At 33.6% G+C, this 19,053-nt stretch overlaps 1 protein-coding gene across 1 annotated transcript in view; it reads left to right on the top strand.

Annotated features, from left to right (window-relative positions):
- Window positions 1–19,053, top strand: part of ASXL3 (ASXL transcriptional regulator 3) — a 248,537-nt gene that overhangs the window by 93,871 nt on the left and 135,613 nt on the right. The window contains 2 exon segments of the mRNA XM_043988310.1: window positions 13,417–13,525; window positions 14,722–14,833. Coding sequence (XP_043844245.1) covers window positions 13,417–13,525; window positions 14,722–14,833 — 221 coding nt within the window.

Raw genomic sequence — 19,053 nt, forward strand, 5'->3', positions numbered from 1 at the left:
AATAATAGAATTTTTGATACTGTTGGGGGTTAATTAAGGTGCATTATGCATCTTTTATTTGGATCATCATTCTTCTTTAAGGGATTGGATTTCTTTTCAGTTCTAAACATTTATAAACATATAAGCAGCACACGATAATTTTTTATTAGAATAATTTTAGGACATTTTTCTTTGTGTTTTTTTTTTCTTTTATATAACTTGTTTTGTAGTTGTTTTTTTTTTTAAATTGGTTTTGCTGTTTGTATTGTGGTAGTAATGGTATCTCCCCACCCTCACCCCATCCTTCCCTCTCATTATCTGACCCACATTTACTAAAATAAGGCAGCTTATAAAGTCATTGTAGAACTTTTTGATAACAGTATCTGTAGTGGCAAAGCCAAAAGGATTGCTTTTTTTTCCTAATGGCAATGTTACAACCCAGTTGAGTGTTAAGTATCTCTTACAAGTGGATGCCCATGGTTTCTTTAAAAGTGAAAGACACTGGTATTGTGAAGAAAAAGGATCATTCTTTTCTCATATTGATATCATTCCTTGACGACTATATGTAGTTCCTTTCAATTAAAGACACTAAATAGAGTTGTTATAATGAGGTACAGTACATGCACTTTCAAGAGCACACTAACAAACCAGGATGGATCCACTGCATCCTTGGAATGTATGCTCACCAGTGCATTCAAGTCATGAACAGTTCCTTGTTTACTTCCCAAGAATCCAGGTTGGTTTTGTTGCTTCAGAATGGTTTGGTTAAATCAGATGGACCATGTGTATCTCCAGTTCCCTCTAATTTATGTAGAATATCATAATATCTTGTCCTGTAGACACCTTAAACTTAACATGTCCAAAGGTAAACTCATTTTTTTTTCTCTCCCCAAATTCTTCCCTTTTCTTAAACTTTCTTTTTACTGCGTCAGTGGCACCATTATCTTCCCAGTCACCCAGGTTCCCAGTGTATAGACTTCATTCTCAACTCCTCTGTTTTTTAACCCTATATTTCCATTCTGATATTAAGTCCTGTATATACCTACATCTCTCTTCTGACACCGCCATTAGCTTGGTGCAGGCCATATCACCTCAACTGTGGGCTATTGAAATAGCTTGCTGGTTAGTCTCCTTTCCTCACATCCTACTCCAGTGATTCAGCTGTCAAAATGATCTTGTGAAAGTGAGAGTCTGACCATCTCATCTATATTCAGTAAACTCTAATGGCTAAGTTCCACCTATAGGATCAAATGGTTGATCTTTTGTTGGGTATTCAAAGTCTTTCATAACCTGATTCGGATATGGGATGGCATTAATTGATCAGATTGATAGTGAGTCATCCCAAAAGAATTACAAGCCTTAGTGACTCAGTTTCCCAAGTTTTATTGTAATACTGTGAGTGATCACAGGGAGAGCACTATGGAGGTGTCTCTCAAATAGGGAAAGGAAAGACAGTTATTTTTATAGTATGGATAAATTGATTATCAATCTCATTATAATAATCTCCACCTTAGGAAGGTACAGGGGAGGGCTTATCCTAATTTGGACTTCCTGGGGTCCTAAGCCAACCCCCAAGGTAGGTAGCTTTTTCCCTGGAGGTGTGTTTTGAGGGTTTACCCATCATAAGGTGAATCTGGAGACAAATTTGGCCTTTTCTGTGCATGTTACCTCAACTTGCCAAGGTCAGAATGTTCCTATATTTTTCATTCCCAGGCCTAATTTCTATAGCCTGTCTCTATGTCTTTGTTATAGTTAAGGTTTCTATGACCTGCCTCTTTATGTTCTTGTTATGAGTGGTGATTAATGTGGGTAATTAATAGGAGCCAGACCTCAAGGTACCAGTTAACAAGAATCTAGGCCCTGTCTTTGATGAGGGCCCAAGATCTTAGGTTATCCATTAACTGGGGTCTGAATCCCTCTTAGAGCTCAGATCTAAATCAGACCTTGGGTCTTAGGTTTTTTTTCTATTAAACCCCTTTTTTGCCTCCTACATCAGTTCCTTCCAAACTTTCTAGTCATCTTACACCTTATTCCTCTTCATATGCTCTGTGATCTAGTGACACTGCCCTCCTTGTTTTTCTTCCTACTTGACTCTCCATCTTTTTTTGCCTTTTAGCTGACATTTCTCCACACCTGGAAGGGCCTCTATCTTTGTCTCTGCTGCCTGGCTTCCTTGGATTTTTTCAAGTTTCGGCTAAAATCCTACCTTTTGCAAAAAGCCTTAATACTAGAACCATCATGCACTTAATGTTTTGTTTTCATGACTTGCCCTTCAAAGTGGTCCTGGAGTAGATACGGTTTTGAATAGATCCTGTGAACCAAGTTAAGCTTGAGGCTTTCAATAAGACTTGAGAAACATCTTCCTGGGTTCCTGGCATGGACTGAGGCAGCAGACAGTCACTGTCTTCTCACTTCCTGATTGCTGGAGCTTGAGTCTTTCCAGAGTTTCGGGCACATCTTAATTATGACATTTTTGAAATTTGAATTATAAGTTTATCACACAGAGCGCCAGTTAAGAAAAGTAATATACTAGCACATATTTAAATAGTGTTTTAAGTTTTATAACATATCTTAAGAGAAAAGGAGGGAGGGAGTTAGTTGTATTCTGCCCATTTTACAGTTGAAGAAACTGAGATTCAGGTTAGTTGACCATTTTGACAGATCTAGCAATTGGAAAAGTTAGAACATGGACTTGAATCTGTCAACTTTAAAGCACTTGCCTTTATTATACGATGCTTAATTTTATGAAACAGCTGGTTAAATTACTTGTTTTTGCTTATATTTTTGGATAGGGTGGAAATTTTAGGTTCTCTTTAAAATTTTTGATGGATGTTTTACAGAACAGTCCAGTTAGGAGAAGTAAGGCAGAGACTAAATGATTGACTCAGTCTTGTACATTTCATTTTTCCCCATGTCATTCTATTAGAAGTAGAATACATCTATGTTAATATCATGTGTGTGGAAATCCAGAAAATTGGGAAAAGTATCTATTCTTTCATAGAGAGAAGTACTGCATAAGTCTTATAAGACAGAGGGAGCTCTGATGCAATGAGTTTCCATTATTAGATTCAATTCCAGAGTACTTATTGAACAACGTTATATTTATATATATATATGTTTGTATATATGCATGTATATGTTTATATATACATATACATATTTATTTTTGGATTGGGGTGGTAAAGATATTTTTCTGGAATGCATAACATGCAAAGGTTGTGAGTATTCCACCTTGATAGAAGACTGCATAAAAGTCACCTTTGCAAACTCATTTTCTTAAATAATCTGGATAAAAAGGGGATACAAATAGGTTTGGGGGGGGGGGATGTTGTAATTTATCTGTAAATATTTAATTATAAGGACCATAAGGAGGATGAAGCAATTTATGTGTTGCTAATAGTAAATGTATCACTATGAATTTTTAGAATGATGAATTATTATTGAAGAAATTACATCTCAGCTGTTTCTCTATATGATAACATGTTCCTCAATATAATTTTAAGTCGATTTTTATTATGTGTATGTCTGCTATGGATTTGTGATGCCCCTATGGGAAGATTCTGACCCTGTATAATAGCTGTGATGGTGGATGAACTGATAGCTATAGTATCCATAATAAGGAGATGCTCACAATGTTTTCAGTGTTTATACATATTGAATTCCAAATTAATTGGATAAGAATTCACTTATTTTGGTATAGTGAATACAGGACTATCTTTGTGACCAAGAATAGCTGTGTAACCCTGGGTAAAACATTGAAACTCTTTGTGCTTCAGGCAGAACTCTACCTTACTGTTAGCAATGGAGTGAAGTTCTACCTGTGGACTTTTCTATATTAAAGAAATCACAGGTCAAGACAAAAAGAAAACACTACTAAACTCAAACAGTACATGGTATGATATAGGGAACATAATGGTATGGATTTAAATGAACTAATTTTTCCCCCTCATTTGTATAGTTTATTATTTAATCTGCAACAATTTTATATTCTTAATTTTTCTCCATATCACTAAGGTCATGAAATCAGTGAAATATGGAATCTAACTTTGAGCCATAATCCCTTAAGCAGCATTATCTTTTAAACACTGCCTTAGGGCATGGACTTGACAATGGGTACTTAATAAAATCCTTCTGGTCCATTGACTGATCAAAAGCTCTTTCCTTTTCCAAAATCTCATTTTTAACTTCTTATTAGTAAAACCTACTCCATTAAGTCCTTTGTTGAAATTTTTCATGCCGATTAGGTCCTCTGGGGCTGCAAATGAATAATATATTCTTATGAATTAAAAGAAGTTAGTGCTTAATAAATGAATGTTTGTGGATAGAGTACTAGTCTGAGATCCCTATGTGACCTTAGGCAAGACCCTTAACCTCTTTAAGGAAAGCAAGGAACATGCATTTATTAAACACGTACTATATTAGCTAGGCACCTGCTAAACACTTTACAAATGTCACCTCATTTGATCCTTACAAGAAACCTGGAAGGTAGGTGTTATTATTATCTCCAGTCTTCACGTTAAAAAACTTCCCCCTAGTCACACAGCTAGTAAGTGTTTGAGACCATATTTGAGCTCTGGTTTGCTCACTACAGGTACAGTGCTCTATTCAGATGTGCTATCTAGTACCAGTTCAATCTGAGCCTTAATTCCTCATCTTTTATTTGAGGATAACTATATGATGTAACTTTTTTTTTTTAAGGAAAGAACTTGGTTAGTCAAAATAATCAATAAGTATTTATTAAGCACCTACTATAGAACTGTGCTGAAAACTATAGAAATGTCATTACTGCTATAAGGGAATGCTTGGTGATTGGTAGATTTTCCTGATCACCCCTTCTGTAATTATTGGATGAATGAATTTGTGTACCCATGATAAAATTGTTGCTTCTTTTTTATCTGAAATAAAATTGTTAGTTCATCAAGAATTTATAATAATTTTAAATAGTTTAAAGTTCTTTTTAGAATGATGTTAATGGAAAAAAATTCTTAAGCAGTATTAAGAATTTTTTTCCTACAGTGTATGTGAATGGATAAACAAAGGTGACAACTTGGATATAGATAGACACTATAATTGACATCATATTTTGACCTAATTTTTAATACTTTATTTTAATGACTTAAAATGAAAGAAATGGTAAATGATTTGTCCTTGTATTCTTTTCTATGTACATTTCAAATATTTTTTCTCTTTCCCTTTAATTTCTTTTACTTTATTGAAAACTTTCTTCTATTTTCATTTGCTTCAAAGCTTGCACATGATTGTAAGAACCAAATGCACCACTGAAAGGACACTTTTGCATTAGAATTTAACACATAAGAAATCCACTTGTATTAGCTCTCATTTGTCTTTTTGGATTATTTATGATAGAATGTTAATTCCATTTTGATTTTCCCTTGCCACCCTGCATTTATCAGGGTTTGCTCCTTTCTCAGTCCCTCAGCAATTGGTACATATGAAGGGATACAGACTAATATTAATATTGGCCGAAAGGGAAAAACATAATTTGAAAGATTAATCTGCTGCCAGGAAAAAATCATAATACTTCTCACGGTCAAATATAATTTTATTTAACATTACCAATGACACCTTATTCCTAATCTAGAGTTGACTATATTTTTAAAAAGATTCATGGTCTCTCAGAAAGAAATGTAAGAGTGTGTGTGTGTGTGTGTGTGTGTGTGTGTGTCTGTGTCTGTGTGTCTGTGTATATATACATATACATATATATATGCACATATCTTTATATGTATATGTGTGTGTATTTGTGAGTGCATATGTAAAATACTATAATTCAGCTTTTTCTCTCCAGAGACCTCTAATTTATCACATTCTTTTTTGAAGTATTTTAATCCACATTTATGTTAAACTTTATTGATACTGCTGCTATTATTATTTCTGCTATTACAAGCTGCATCAATTGCTGGAGGAAATTTAAAACTATTCTCCAAGAATACTTTTTTTTTAAATCATTCTTGACCTTTCCCTTTTCTTTCTGCCACAATATTGTTCCATTCTTTTTATTGGTAACTTTTCAGATTCCAAGACATCTACATAGAGTTGGATACATCAAAGGACAATTATGGAATAGGAATACTTGTCATAGGAAAAATATGTTAGGGAATAAATAAATCCAAAGAAAATGCCTTAAAGGTATAGGAAAAACACACAGGATCCTCCCTTCACATTCTTAGTTTTTTGTAGGCAGCAAAGATTAATAAGTCAGCAGTGTGGTGTAGCTGGTAGAAAGCTGACCTCAGAACCAAGAACAACAGATTTCAAGTCCTGTTTCTTACACTTAATTACCTGCAGTATTGTGAGGAAGTTATTTCACCTTGGAGTGTTAATTCTCTAAGAATAGAGATTGCAAGAATGATAGGTTGCTACCAAATGATAACTTCTGAATATGATTGAATGTGGTATAACAGCTTAAAACTAACTATTCCAGCTTTTAGTTCAGATGGCCATAAAAGTTTTAATAGAAATCTATCTAGATTTATTTTCTTATCAGGTTGCACTCTGGACTTTTCCACTATGTCCCAGAAACCCCTTCATGTTGGAATGTCACTTTGTCCTTGGAATTCACACACTGGAAATACCCCCTCAGCATTTGTGCTCTCTCTTTCTCTCTCACTGAATAATTCCTCCCAGAACTAGTCTTTCTGGAGGGTGCCCAGGACAACTTTCTCTTTGTTTCTCATCAGCATGCACTTCCATTATGGCCCTATACTCAGTACCTTCCCCAAACCCATTTAAGCTTCCTTGTATGTGTTGTATTTCCCTAATTAGATACAAGCTCCTTGAAGTCAAGGACTCTCTTGTCTTGTGTGTATTCCCAGTACAATGTCCTTGATACAAAGTAAGTACTTAATAAATGCTTGTTAACTGACTGGTTTTCAGCTTCTTTGAAAGCACTTGCTAAAATTCTGAAGATGCCATAGAAATGATTGTCCATATAATGATACTTTTGGGTGTTGGTGTTTGAGATGGAAGCTTCTGAGTATGGTGCTGGTTGTCTATGCCTTAGAGTTAATTCACAAGTGACATTGCTTATGTAATCTTTTAGCTTCATTCTATAGAAAGGCCATGAATTCTGGACCAATTTATACCTCAACAGTTTATATTAAGTTCAGATTTGAAGCTGTTGATCTGGACACACGTGAGATACTATGATGGTTTGTGTAGTAATTTTTCAGAGAATCTTTAAAGGGTTTTGGATTTTAACAAGTTCAAGGATCATCACTGATCCTTGTGAAGAGTAAAAAAAAAAAGAGGTTTAAGAGATTATCTTTTATACTAATAAGATTTATTTTTTGGGGTAGAGAGAGAGAGACCTGTTAGTGGCATAGTCTTAGGAATTTTTCACTGTACTTTGACTAGTATAAATAATTTATCTTCCGACATCAATAAGATCATAACCATTTTCTAAAATATGTAAAGCTTGAGTATTTTGTCTTTCATATTTGAATCCTGAATAATAATTTAAGCTCTTTTTCTCTTCTTTCTCATTATTTCCTCATTACTATCTCTTCAGCTCTCATGGATTTAATTTAATTTAGATAGATCCCAGACTCACATATCTAGTCCTCACCTCTCTCCTGAGCTCTAAAAGTTTATTACCAATTATTGGATCACCTCGTGGATATCTCATGGATATATGAAACTCTACAAAGGATAATAGATCTAGAGCTGGAAGGAACTTCAGAGGTCATCTAAACCCAACCTTTTCATTTTACAAATAATAATAATGATAGTAATAATAATACAAAACATTGGATTTAGGCTGTGTTCTAGGCACTGTGCTAAGTGCTTTACAGTTATTTCATTTGATCTTCACTGCACTGGGAGGTAGGTAATATCCTCATTTTACAGATGAGGGAACTGAGGAAAAGAGAGATCAAGTTACTTGCTTAGGGACACACAGCTCTTAGATGTCTGAGGCTAAATTGAAGCCTAGGTAATCTATCCACTGGGCCACCGAGCTTACTTCTAAGGTCCCTAGAGTGGAAGGGGACTTGCCTAAGGTCAAACAGGTATTCAGGGACAGAGCCAATTTAAACCCAGGTTTTCATATTCTAATCAATTTTTCCATTGGTCTCCCTTCAATGATGTATTATTCCTATTTGATTGTTTTTGAATGGTCTCCCTAAAGACTTTTAAAGATTATTATTAGAAACTTAAAATTGAGCACTAATATAGCTAACTAAACTTTCTGAGTAACTATTTACATTTAAATTAGTTATTTTAAATGTATAACACAACTTTTCTCTCCTTGTAAGCCCCCATCAGTATTTTACATTTGTTCATTTTTCATTTTTTAATAAAAAATCCACTATTGAGACAACTTAGATGGTAGAGTGCTGTGGTTGTCAAACTTTTGATATTAGGACTTCTTGGAATGGTTAAAAATTATCAAGGACTCCAAAGAGCTGTTGTTTATGTGGGTTTTATCTATTGGTATTTACTGTTAGAAATGAAAATGGAAAAATTTTAAAGAATTTAAATTTATTTAAAATAATAGCCCATTACATATTAAAATAAACAACACTTTAATGAAAAATAACTATATTTTCAAAAAATCAGAAGAGTGATATTGTTTTAAATTTGTTTAAAAAAATCTCTTTAATGCCTGGCTTAATAGAATGCAGCTGAATTTATATATTTGCTTCTGCTTTCAATCTGTTATGATGTTATTTTGGTTAAAATATATGAAAAAATGGCCTTACAGATACCTAATTAGAAAAGGGAGTTGAGAATTTAAATAGATGAATGATGTCTTAGTATTATTATGAGCTTAATTTTGACCTTCTGGACACATGAAAAGTTCTTGGGTCCTCTAGGTTCTGCAGAGCACACTTTGAGAACCTTTGGGATAGTTGATGTAGAGTTAAACTTAAGTCAGGAAGAAGTGATCCCGCCTTAGCTATGTAGCCTTAAGCAAATTACTTAATCTCTCTATGCTTCAGTTGTCTCATCCATAAAATGAGAGGCTTGAGCTTTATGGTCTCCAAAGTCCCTTCAACTTCCAAATATATTATTATATTGTCTTACTTTGGAAACCCACTCTTCATTCTCCCCTCTTTCTCTTGAGGGAATCACCATCTTTTTAAAGTTCCCAATCTTATACTTATCCTTAGTTTTCCTTTTTCTCCCCATCCCCATATCTATTCAGGTATCACATTAAAAAAAAAAAATTCAACTGTGACAATTCATCTTACATTATTGTCTCTCTCACCCACATGGCCATAGCTCTAAATCAGACCTTCCTTACTATGCACTTTGAATGTTACAATTTGTTGTTGCATCCCCAGGGCCTAGCATAGTGACGGGCCAATAGGTAGATGGGTAATAAATTCTTTTTTGAGTTCAATCTTTTGTCTTTAGTATATTGTCCAAAGATTTTTGTTTGTTTTTTAAACTACAGCAAGGATGTGTAAAATAGTATCCACTAATATTTTTAGGGTGCTTATGTTACTGTTCCTTGCTGTCCTCATTGTACTACTCATCAGAAGGAGATTTTGTTTGAGTCTTATGTTTTGTGTTGGATAATATCAAACTATTATTGTGGAATATAATGGTTTTCCCCCATTTCTTTTGAACCTTGTGCCCACCAAATCTGGTTTTCCAGATACTATCCTCATTACTTAGTTTAGCAAAGGAAAATATGGTATGTTTTTTTTCCTAGTTGGGCTCTATTAACATTTCTATATTCCATTATAAAAATGGAGTAGTGTGATGGTTTCTATATAAAAAGGCACCTTTGAAACATGAACATAATTAATTTCAATAATTTCTTTCACCTATAAACTTTAGCCTCATTTACTATCTTCAAGTGTCTTGGTGGTACATGTGTATACCCATACATGCATACATACATATACACATATATGTTTATGTGTACATATAAACACACAGAAGGGTTTGGAACCTCAAATATTTTGAAAATCACTGGAATAGGAGGGATCAGTCTATAAAAACCAGTGCATAGCTTTGCCACAATGTACTGTAAATATAGCTTAGCCAAATTGTGAGAGAGGGAGACAAGACAGTGATGTCTGTGAGAGAGAGACAGAGACAGAGAGAGAAAGAGAGAATGTCAAAAATGTTTCAGTTTGAAAAAACTAACCATTTTTACCTCTCTTTTTAATTTTTTTAATCACTTGGGATTTCTCACACGTGTTAATTCATTTTATCAAAAAGTATCTTGTATAGTTTAGATTTTTTTCTTAAATAAAACAACATTAAGTATAGGAAACCTCCAGACTTCTTTATTACAGAATTTATCAAATCACTTTAATATTGATTTGACCGAAGTTTACTATTGTATAAGCAGAAGAAAGTGATTCTTAAGCAAATTAAGTATAACCACTCTACTGCATTCTAAGGATTTAACTTTCAGAATGAATTGTTGTCAAACACTTTAGAGTCCCACAATTTCAATGCAGCCATTAATGTTCTAATTCCTAATAAGTATCCAATCTTTAAAACAAACCCAGCTGAAAGACAAATTTTATCCTTTCTTGTTTCTGTATTTGAAAGTGACAAACTTAATTCTTTAATTCCTTATTTATCTATTATGTATATTATGTTTATATATTTATATTTTATTATATATTATATATTTAATTAAGTTCCTTAAATTTTTTTAAACAGACTTTTCATTAACGTAGATCCTAACCACTAGCTAGTCCAGATTAGTTGTATATTTTGGTACTTACAATTGAGATTGGATAGGAAGAGAAAAATAATAGCAAATGGGCAATACAAAAAAATTAAGTTTATTCTGTATTAACTAAATAATTGATAGTGTAACAATAACAAATTAAAAACCATTGGAAAATGCCTACTGTTCCCATTTTAAAAATATATAAAAAGCCTCTTCATAATGGGAGAGGCTTGAAAACATAAATGTTCCTTTATTTTTTTTTAATCCTGTTCTCCCAAAAGAATGATTTTTAGTTTTCTTGGTAATATAACATTGCTATATCATTACTATCATTTCATCTCTGAACCTGTCCTCAAAGTTCTAAGTGTATGATTTGTTTGCATGTGTATGTAAAGTGAATACAAATTAATTTTATTTGGAGAAATTTTCGAGAAATTTGTAGTACCCTGTGTGAAATAATTGAAAGACACTCTGTGGTGCTATTTGGAATCACATTATCCCAATGAAATATTTTAATTTATGAGTGTTGCTAACTTTCTATATTATGCATGAGTATTATACAAGATCTATTAAAGATATTTTCTGCTTAAACAAACTAGATTTCATTCTGGATCAAGAGTTACAATAAGATATCTCTTAAATACTCACCTTGAATTTGAGACATTTCAAATGACAGAATTTTGAGTTATAGTTATTTGGTTTTTATTTATTATGTTTATTTTTTACCCTTTATATTTATTGTTTTAATTTCTAGAATTTCTGTCATTATGACTCTATGAGTCAAGGGCAAGAGCAACATGTTAGGTTTTAAAGCAGGTGAATTATTCTATAAAGCCATATTAAAAGTAACATCACTGCACCTTGTCATTTTTATATATTGGATTCAGTTTCAATTGTAGTGTTTGTATCTTCCTGCCAACTTCCTACTGAAAACCTGTAATTCTGACAGTTTCACTATATTGAGACTCCAAAAATCTGGCATAATCATTATCGCTAGCTTCAAGTTGTGTGAGGTTTTGCTTGAAAGATATAATGAAAGAAAAATTCTTTTGTGATGCTCAGTAAAATTTTCATGACATTTTCTTGCCTAGAATTTTTCTATTTAAAGACATTTCTAGAGACAGGGCTTCATCTTCATAGGTGTGTGTTCAGGCCCTCTCTAAAAACAAAGCAACAAAACCCCTGCAAATGATCTTTTGATTGGGAAAAAATGATGAAAGCTAAAAACTGTAGGAATTTTATCGAGAAAGATACTATGTGAATACAAAATGTGAATGTTACATATTGTACTTTATTAGTCACTTTTTTTGTACACTGGACAAATTCCTATTACCATTTTTGTGTAGTGTTCTTATTAGAGTCAAATGAATTAATATATGTAAAGCTTTAGCAGTAGTCAATTGCTAGGATAGTTGTTACTATTACAACATTATCTTGTCAGGGTCAAACTTTAATGAAATTAGATTAAACCATGGGAAAAGAAACGATTTGTATTCTAAAAATAATTTTAATGAGTGCCTCAGCAAATTGCATATAAATTTTACTAATTAGAATACCAATACATGACGAATTGATATCAGATATGTACCTGCTAGTCAAAATGGGTAGAAGTTTTAAAATTTTCTTCCCTCTCTGTAACCCTCAGGCAGAATCTTTGCCCATATTGTGGCAAGGTAATGATTTTACTTTTTGGTGGCCCTTTAAGTACAATGCCAAATTACATTTCCTTAGATAATTGGGAACCTCAGTAGGTCTGGAATTTTTTCTTCCAGAATATTTCCTAACATAGTTAGAACTCCTGAGGAAAGTTAAAGGGACTTCATTATCAGCATTAGTTTTCAATCCCCTAATCTGATTTAATGTATAGTACTTTGAAGAGTCAGAAGCTAATTAGAACACCATAGTTTGTCACTTCCCTTTCCTGTCCCCTAAATCCTCCCCCCAAATTATGTTGTATCATACCCTTAAGCATATTCAGGGGAGAATGTGAATGTTGGGCACTTTTAGTAAATATGAAGTACAAATGCATTTGTGAATTTGTATCAAGATGTTTGAGTGCATGGTTTTGATTTAGTTATTTTTATATTTATTATTATCTGAATGGCTTTGAAAAAATTCATTTTAATTCAGATCTTAGCACCTGATGGCTTTACTAGAAAATATACTAGCTGATAATACCAGCATGAGAATTACTAGCTGACTCACTTCTTAATCACTTGTTTAAAATATCTTAATTGAGAATAGGCTATCACCAGTAGAAGTTATATCTCAAGAATGTATGCAGATGTAAAAACTTCACCAAGTGAAAAAGATGCTACCTCTTAAGTAACTTAAATATTTGTAATTTCAAATCAGTTCTTCCTTTAGTTTTTTATTATTCTTTTGTTTCCTTTCATCCTATAGGGTACAGCTGCCCTTGAACTTCATAGTTTTTGATCATTCATGTGCAGCCATCAAATTGTCTGTAACATTTTAAAACTGAGGCTTCATGGTGTTTGTGAAATAATTTCACATAAATGTTTGGACTTTGGTTTCTTCAGAATGTGATGCTGGTTGCTGTATGAAGAAAAGCATAATTATAATTCACAGACTTTTTGCCTGAAGCCTATAGGACAGATGCATCTGATTAACTTTGGTGAAACTGGCCTGTTATTGTAATGTAGATGTTTTCAGGGTTGGGAGGCTATTTTAAAAGGCATGCATGATTTTTTTTAAAGAGACAGTGAACAGTTTTGCAACAGACTGCTTCATTTTTTCAAAATTTTATTTTCTAGTGGGACTTCTCCATTAGCTTGTCTGAATGCAATGCTTCACACCAACACTCGTGTAGGGGATGGGACATTCTTCAAAATCCCTGGGAAATCAGGACTTTATGCTCTTAAAGTAAGTTGGATTCTTCTGTAAATTATATCCATTAATTTATGAATACATTTTATTAATTTATAAGAAAATAGAATAGTAAACAAAATTAGACTCATGGAGAGTAGTGTGGTGAACAGACAATGACCCTTAAACCTAATTGTTTCCATATGTCTTAGAAAGCAATTGATAACGAGAATAAGTTGACACTATTTTTCAGGAAAACAGTATCTCTGTTCTTGTTTCGGACACATGTTAAAAAAATTGTTTCATGAAATTTTTTATTTTAAAATTTTTTTCAGAGTTCTAAAAGGGAAGTTCTTGGATTGTAAGCCACATGCTTTTTGATGAAGTGTTGTTTGCGAAAAATATTACAGTTGGTTTTTTTTATTTGAAAATAGGATGATTTGGGGGAAATAGTAGTAATTAAATCTACAGGCTTTATAATAAAAGTAGAGTAAATGAAAAGGAACACAAGATACCTGAAACTTAATTATTTCAACACCATTGATTTTCTTTGCCATTAAAATTCTACATTAACTAGAATTCTTTTGGCAAAATCTTTTTTTGTTGTTGTTTTAATAGCCTATATTTTGAAAGAGTAAAATCAGTGTGACCTTTATTAATTGTAATTTTAAAAGGCAAGATTTTTCCTTAAAGGTTGATGGACAATATTTATAATTTATTACCCTTATTTTAACAAGATTTTTATTTAAAAAACAAACAAACAAACTCATTATGCTAAAAGATACTTCTGACTGTTATCCAGATATTTTCTCTTGGATGCTGAATACCAGGTTGTTGCTGTCGTATGGAAGTTCAAAAAAATTACTGAGACTTTTTTGTTGTTGTTTATTTTTTAAAGGAGTTTACTTATTTGTTTCTCCTTTATAGCAACCTGGACATATAGCTCAATGACCAAATTGTAAAATCTTTAACTTTTTTTTTTTGGTATAGGGAATGAGGGGTAAAAGAAGGAAAACAAAAAATTCACTTTGCATATGTGCATGTTAGAATAGAGGTGTTTATTTTATAGTTAACCTTTTAATTTTCCAGAAGTCATTTTCAGTTGTTTCATTTGATTTGTTTTCCCCCCTAAATAATGGCTATTATAGATGAAGAATTCAAAATATATTGTGATACTTTGCTGTACATATTTTTAAATATTATAAATATGTTGAGTTGCTATTTTTTTTCCATTTCTGTCCCTTATGTTATAGAAAGAAGAATCTTCATGCCCAGCTGATGGAACATTGGATTTAGGCTGTGAATCAGAATTAGATGGCACTGAAATGGCTGAAGCAAACAATAGTAATGGAGAAGAAAATGGAGGTAGGTGTGAAGACTTTCAGGTTATGTGACAGTTGTTCTGTTAAGTATTCTACTTGCATACAATTATAATCGTTTGTTGAATTTGTTTCAAAATGATATAAATTTAGTAAAGGAAATATTTTTCTATGTCCTTACATTTTAGAGATGTGTTCAGTTTATGTTCATGCGAAGGACTGAGCACTAAAAGGGGTTGTCTAGAGGATAGAAAGAGGGGTGTGTGTGTGTGTGTGTGTGTGTGTGTGTGTGTGTGAGATAGAATTGTTTTTTGTTCTGGGAAATTATACTTTTTCCTTTAGTGATCTCAGTAGAAATACATTCTTCTTATTAAATTATGATAAAGGATATGTGGTTTTCAGTGGATCAATTCTAGAAGAAAACAAAAAAGACCCATGTTTTACCTTTAAATTTACTGATTTTTCTGTGTAACTCTAGTTAAGTTCTATAACATGACTTTTTTTTTTTTTAGTGAGGCAATTGGGGTTAAGTGACTTGCCCAGGGTCACACAGCTAGTAAGTGTCAAGTGTCTGAGGCCAGATTTGAACTCAGGTACTCCTGACTCCAGAGCCAGTGCTCTATCCACTGCGCCATCTAGCTGCCCAGTTCTATAACATGAAATAAAAAATTAAGTTTATTTTTTGAGACACATTATATTCTTGGTTCTCTTAATTATTAAGCTATTTCATTTTCTGTGTTGGCACCTTTTTTTAGGAATCGGTCACTGTGAAGAATGACTAGAATGCTTAGAATTCTAAAATAAATGAAGTTATGAGATTGAAAACTTTTGTGTTGTAATTTTTGTATGTATAATGCATGGCACAGAGTAAGTGCTTAATAAATACTTGCTGACTACATGCTGGCATTTTGTTCAGTTGCCCTACAAGTGCTTCCTTACTCTCCATGCTCAGTCTGCTTTTCCAACAGTAGGTTCAGAAGGATGGTTTGGGAAGGAAACTGTGTTAGCATAGTCGCCATGACTATTAATTATATTTAAAAGCCTCATTTGAGCATTAGGCTGAAGACATTATTACATTTTATTAAATACAACAAAAGACTCTTTGTAGTCCTTAACCTAAATGGGTGCTCTCATGCTAGTGTGCTTTTTGATAGTCTTTGAGACTCACTGTTGACAAGTAGTCCTCTCTGAAGCTAACTATAGAAATTTGTTCTCCAAGTTATTTCACTACAAGTTTGAAGACATGCTTTATGTGTGGAGTTTTTCTTACTGTCTCACCTATGATGAGGATTGGCTGTCACATACCATTCGAACACACATATTATTCTAGTTACAATTTGGACCAGGATAGACTTCTGTCACATAGAATTAGGGAGACAGCAGTGGCAGAGATATACATAGCAATCTCTGATTTCTTGGGTGGTCTAATTGTGTTGACAGGAAAGTCTTTTATACTGGATGATAAAATATAAAAATAATTTGTGAGGGGCCTCTGTACTTGAAACTTCTGTCAGAACTAGCAAGGATATTGTATTTGAAATCTGAAGGTATGGATTCCAGTTCTGACTCTATTTGCTACCTTTGTGACCTCAGGCAGATTAGGAAAGGACTCATTTGAAGGGGTTGGGTTAAATGATCTCTAAGTTTGTTTTGAATCCTATTTTCTATCACCCCTTTGCTAAAAGCCCTGTCTCTTAATTTCATGTAAAATAAAAAAATATGTATCCAGACAAAATGACTAGTTTTTCCAAGAATTTTCTGGCCCACTGGATTTCTCTGGGGGAGAAAAGAGTGAGGGGTGTTAATGCTATCCAGGACTGTAGTTTATTTACTGAAATACTTCTAAACTGTCCCCTTTTTACTCCTGGCTGCAGACCACATTGCTCCTTTCTGGTATGGTGTTTCCTGTCCACTTAAGCAAATCCTCTTTTGTGTACTGACTATTGTTGCAACCTTAGTGGGTATTTGCAAACAAAGTCAGTTGTAGGAAATTAAAGAGATGAGGTCATGATTGGTCCACAAACCTCCATGTCTATGGGCAAGACAGTTGAGTTTTAGGATTAAAGAGCTATAGCCATTATAAGAAGAAGGGAACCCTAGCCTTTTCCAAATCAAGGATTAACATTTCTTTAAAAACTGGTATAAATGAACTTGACCTGGTGAGCCTTCTGTAACTGCATTTTTTTAGCAGAAAATTTCTGCATTTTAGTTCTGTTGTGTCTGGGTCAGTGGATAGAATGTGTGGAATTGGAATTAGGAAGATGAGAGTTTGAATCCTGCCTGTGACATGTACTAGCTGTATAAATGGGCACAAAGTCACTTAAAGTCTTTGAGCTTCAGTTTTCTCATCTGGAAAATGGAAGTAATAATACTTGTAATAATATCTAAATCTTGGGAGGCAGCTCCTAGGATTTTTTCTGGGGCTTAAATTAGATGAATGAATGAATGAATGAATGAATGAATGAATGAATGAAAAAACCTATAATAAGTACTGATTATGTACCAGATATTTTGCTAAGGTATGAGGATATAGTATACAAAAAAGAAAGATAGTCTGCCATAAAGGAGTTTCTTCCTATTAATGGAACCTACTCATCCTGTTGTACTCCCTCAGACTCCTCCATATTGCCCCCAAGAACTTCAATCATGAGGAGCTTCATCATTCACAAAATCAGCACCTTCAGTACCCTCTGCTTTATGATTGGAGGATATAGTGAAAGCTCCTTCCAAAGCATTCATTAAGGAGGGTGTCCAGGGCCATAAACTCTTCATTTCCTACTGGCTGCATTCCTTTGGATTGATTTATCATGCCCTTGTGTTCTGCACCTTCTTTCAACTTCCTTTTGTGTGTTGTGCTCCCCCATTAGGTTTTTTGTTTGTTTGTGGGTTTTTTTGCTGGGCAATGAGGGTTAAGTGACTTGCCCAGGGTCACAAAGCTAATGTCAAGTGTCTGGGACCGGATTTGAACTCAGGTACTCCTGAATTCAGGGCTGGTGCTTTATCCACTGTGCCACCTAGCTGCCCCTCCCCATTAGATTTTAAGCACATAAAGGGTTGGGACTGTCTTTCTTTTTATTTGTATCCCCAGTATTTAGCTGAATGCTTGGTACATAGTAGGTACTAAATAAATGTTACTTTACTCAGTGATAATGGATAACAATACATATAAAGGAATTACATAAATCTTTTTGCAAACTTTAAAACATAGGTATTTTTTAAGAATAAGCACCATAAGGATAAGGTCTATGTCATATTTGACTTATGTATCTCACTATCTAACAATATTGGAAGGTAGGTGGCATAGTGGATAGATCACTGGGCTTTGAATCAGAAGACATGTGTTCATGAGTTCAAATTTGGTCTCAGATACTTGCTAGCTGTGTGGTCCTGGGCAAATCACTTAACCATGTCTGCCTCAGTTACTCATCTGTAAAATGAGTTGGTAAAGGAAGTGGCAAAACACTCCAGTATCTTTGCCAAGAAAATCCCAAAATAGGATCAGAAAATGTTGGACACGACTGAAATACCAAACAATATCTAGTGTTATGCTGTCTCTGAATCTAGATGGTGCTTAATAATTTTTTCCTGATGTGTTTTCATAGGTTGAATTAAATAATAATTTCAACTACAAAGAGCTAACTAAAGGAATGGGGAAATTACTGTTCTAAAGTAAACATACAAATGCACTTTGGAAAGAACAAGGGAGCATCATAGATCAGAAAATCACCATCTTCATCATACTTTTACACTCCCTCCTATTCCTCTTATGGAGAGACATCATGGCAGAGTGAATAGTGTTTGATTTAGAGGCAGGGAGAACTGGGCCCAAACTTTGGCTCTAATGCTTACCAGCTAGGCAACCCTGGGCAGATTATTGAATTGCAGTTTCTTCATCTAAAAAAAAAAAAAAGAGGATAATAGTAGCATCTATTTCAAAGGGTTGTTGTGAGGATCAAATGAAAAAAGTTCTATGAATTGCTTTGCAAATCTGAAAGAGTGCCACATAAGTGTGAACTGCTGTTATGAGATGACAGAATGGGGAGAGCTGATAGGAAATCAGTTAATAGGAAATCTCTATACATAGATACACACATATCTATATATGTCTATTGATTTAGAATATATACTCAGGTAGCCACAAGATTTGTTGACATTTGCTACACTATTAAGGGAACAAGGAGGCAGGGATTTTAGAGATGAAGAAGTAGCCTGAAAATAGTGGCCAGACCAGCAGTGAGCTTTTATTCTTTGCTGTTTGGTCATGAT

This window comes from Dromiciops gliroides, chromosome 1, assembly GCF_019393635.1.
Source record: "Dromiciops gliroides isolate mDroGli1 chromosome 1, mDroGli1.pri, whole genome shotgun sequence".
In the NCBI taxonomy this organism is placed as follows: Eukaryota; Metazoa; Chordata; class Mammalia; order Microbiotheria; family Microbiotheriidae; genus Dromiciops; species Dromiciops gliroides.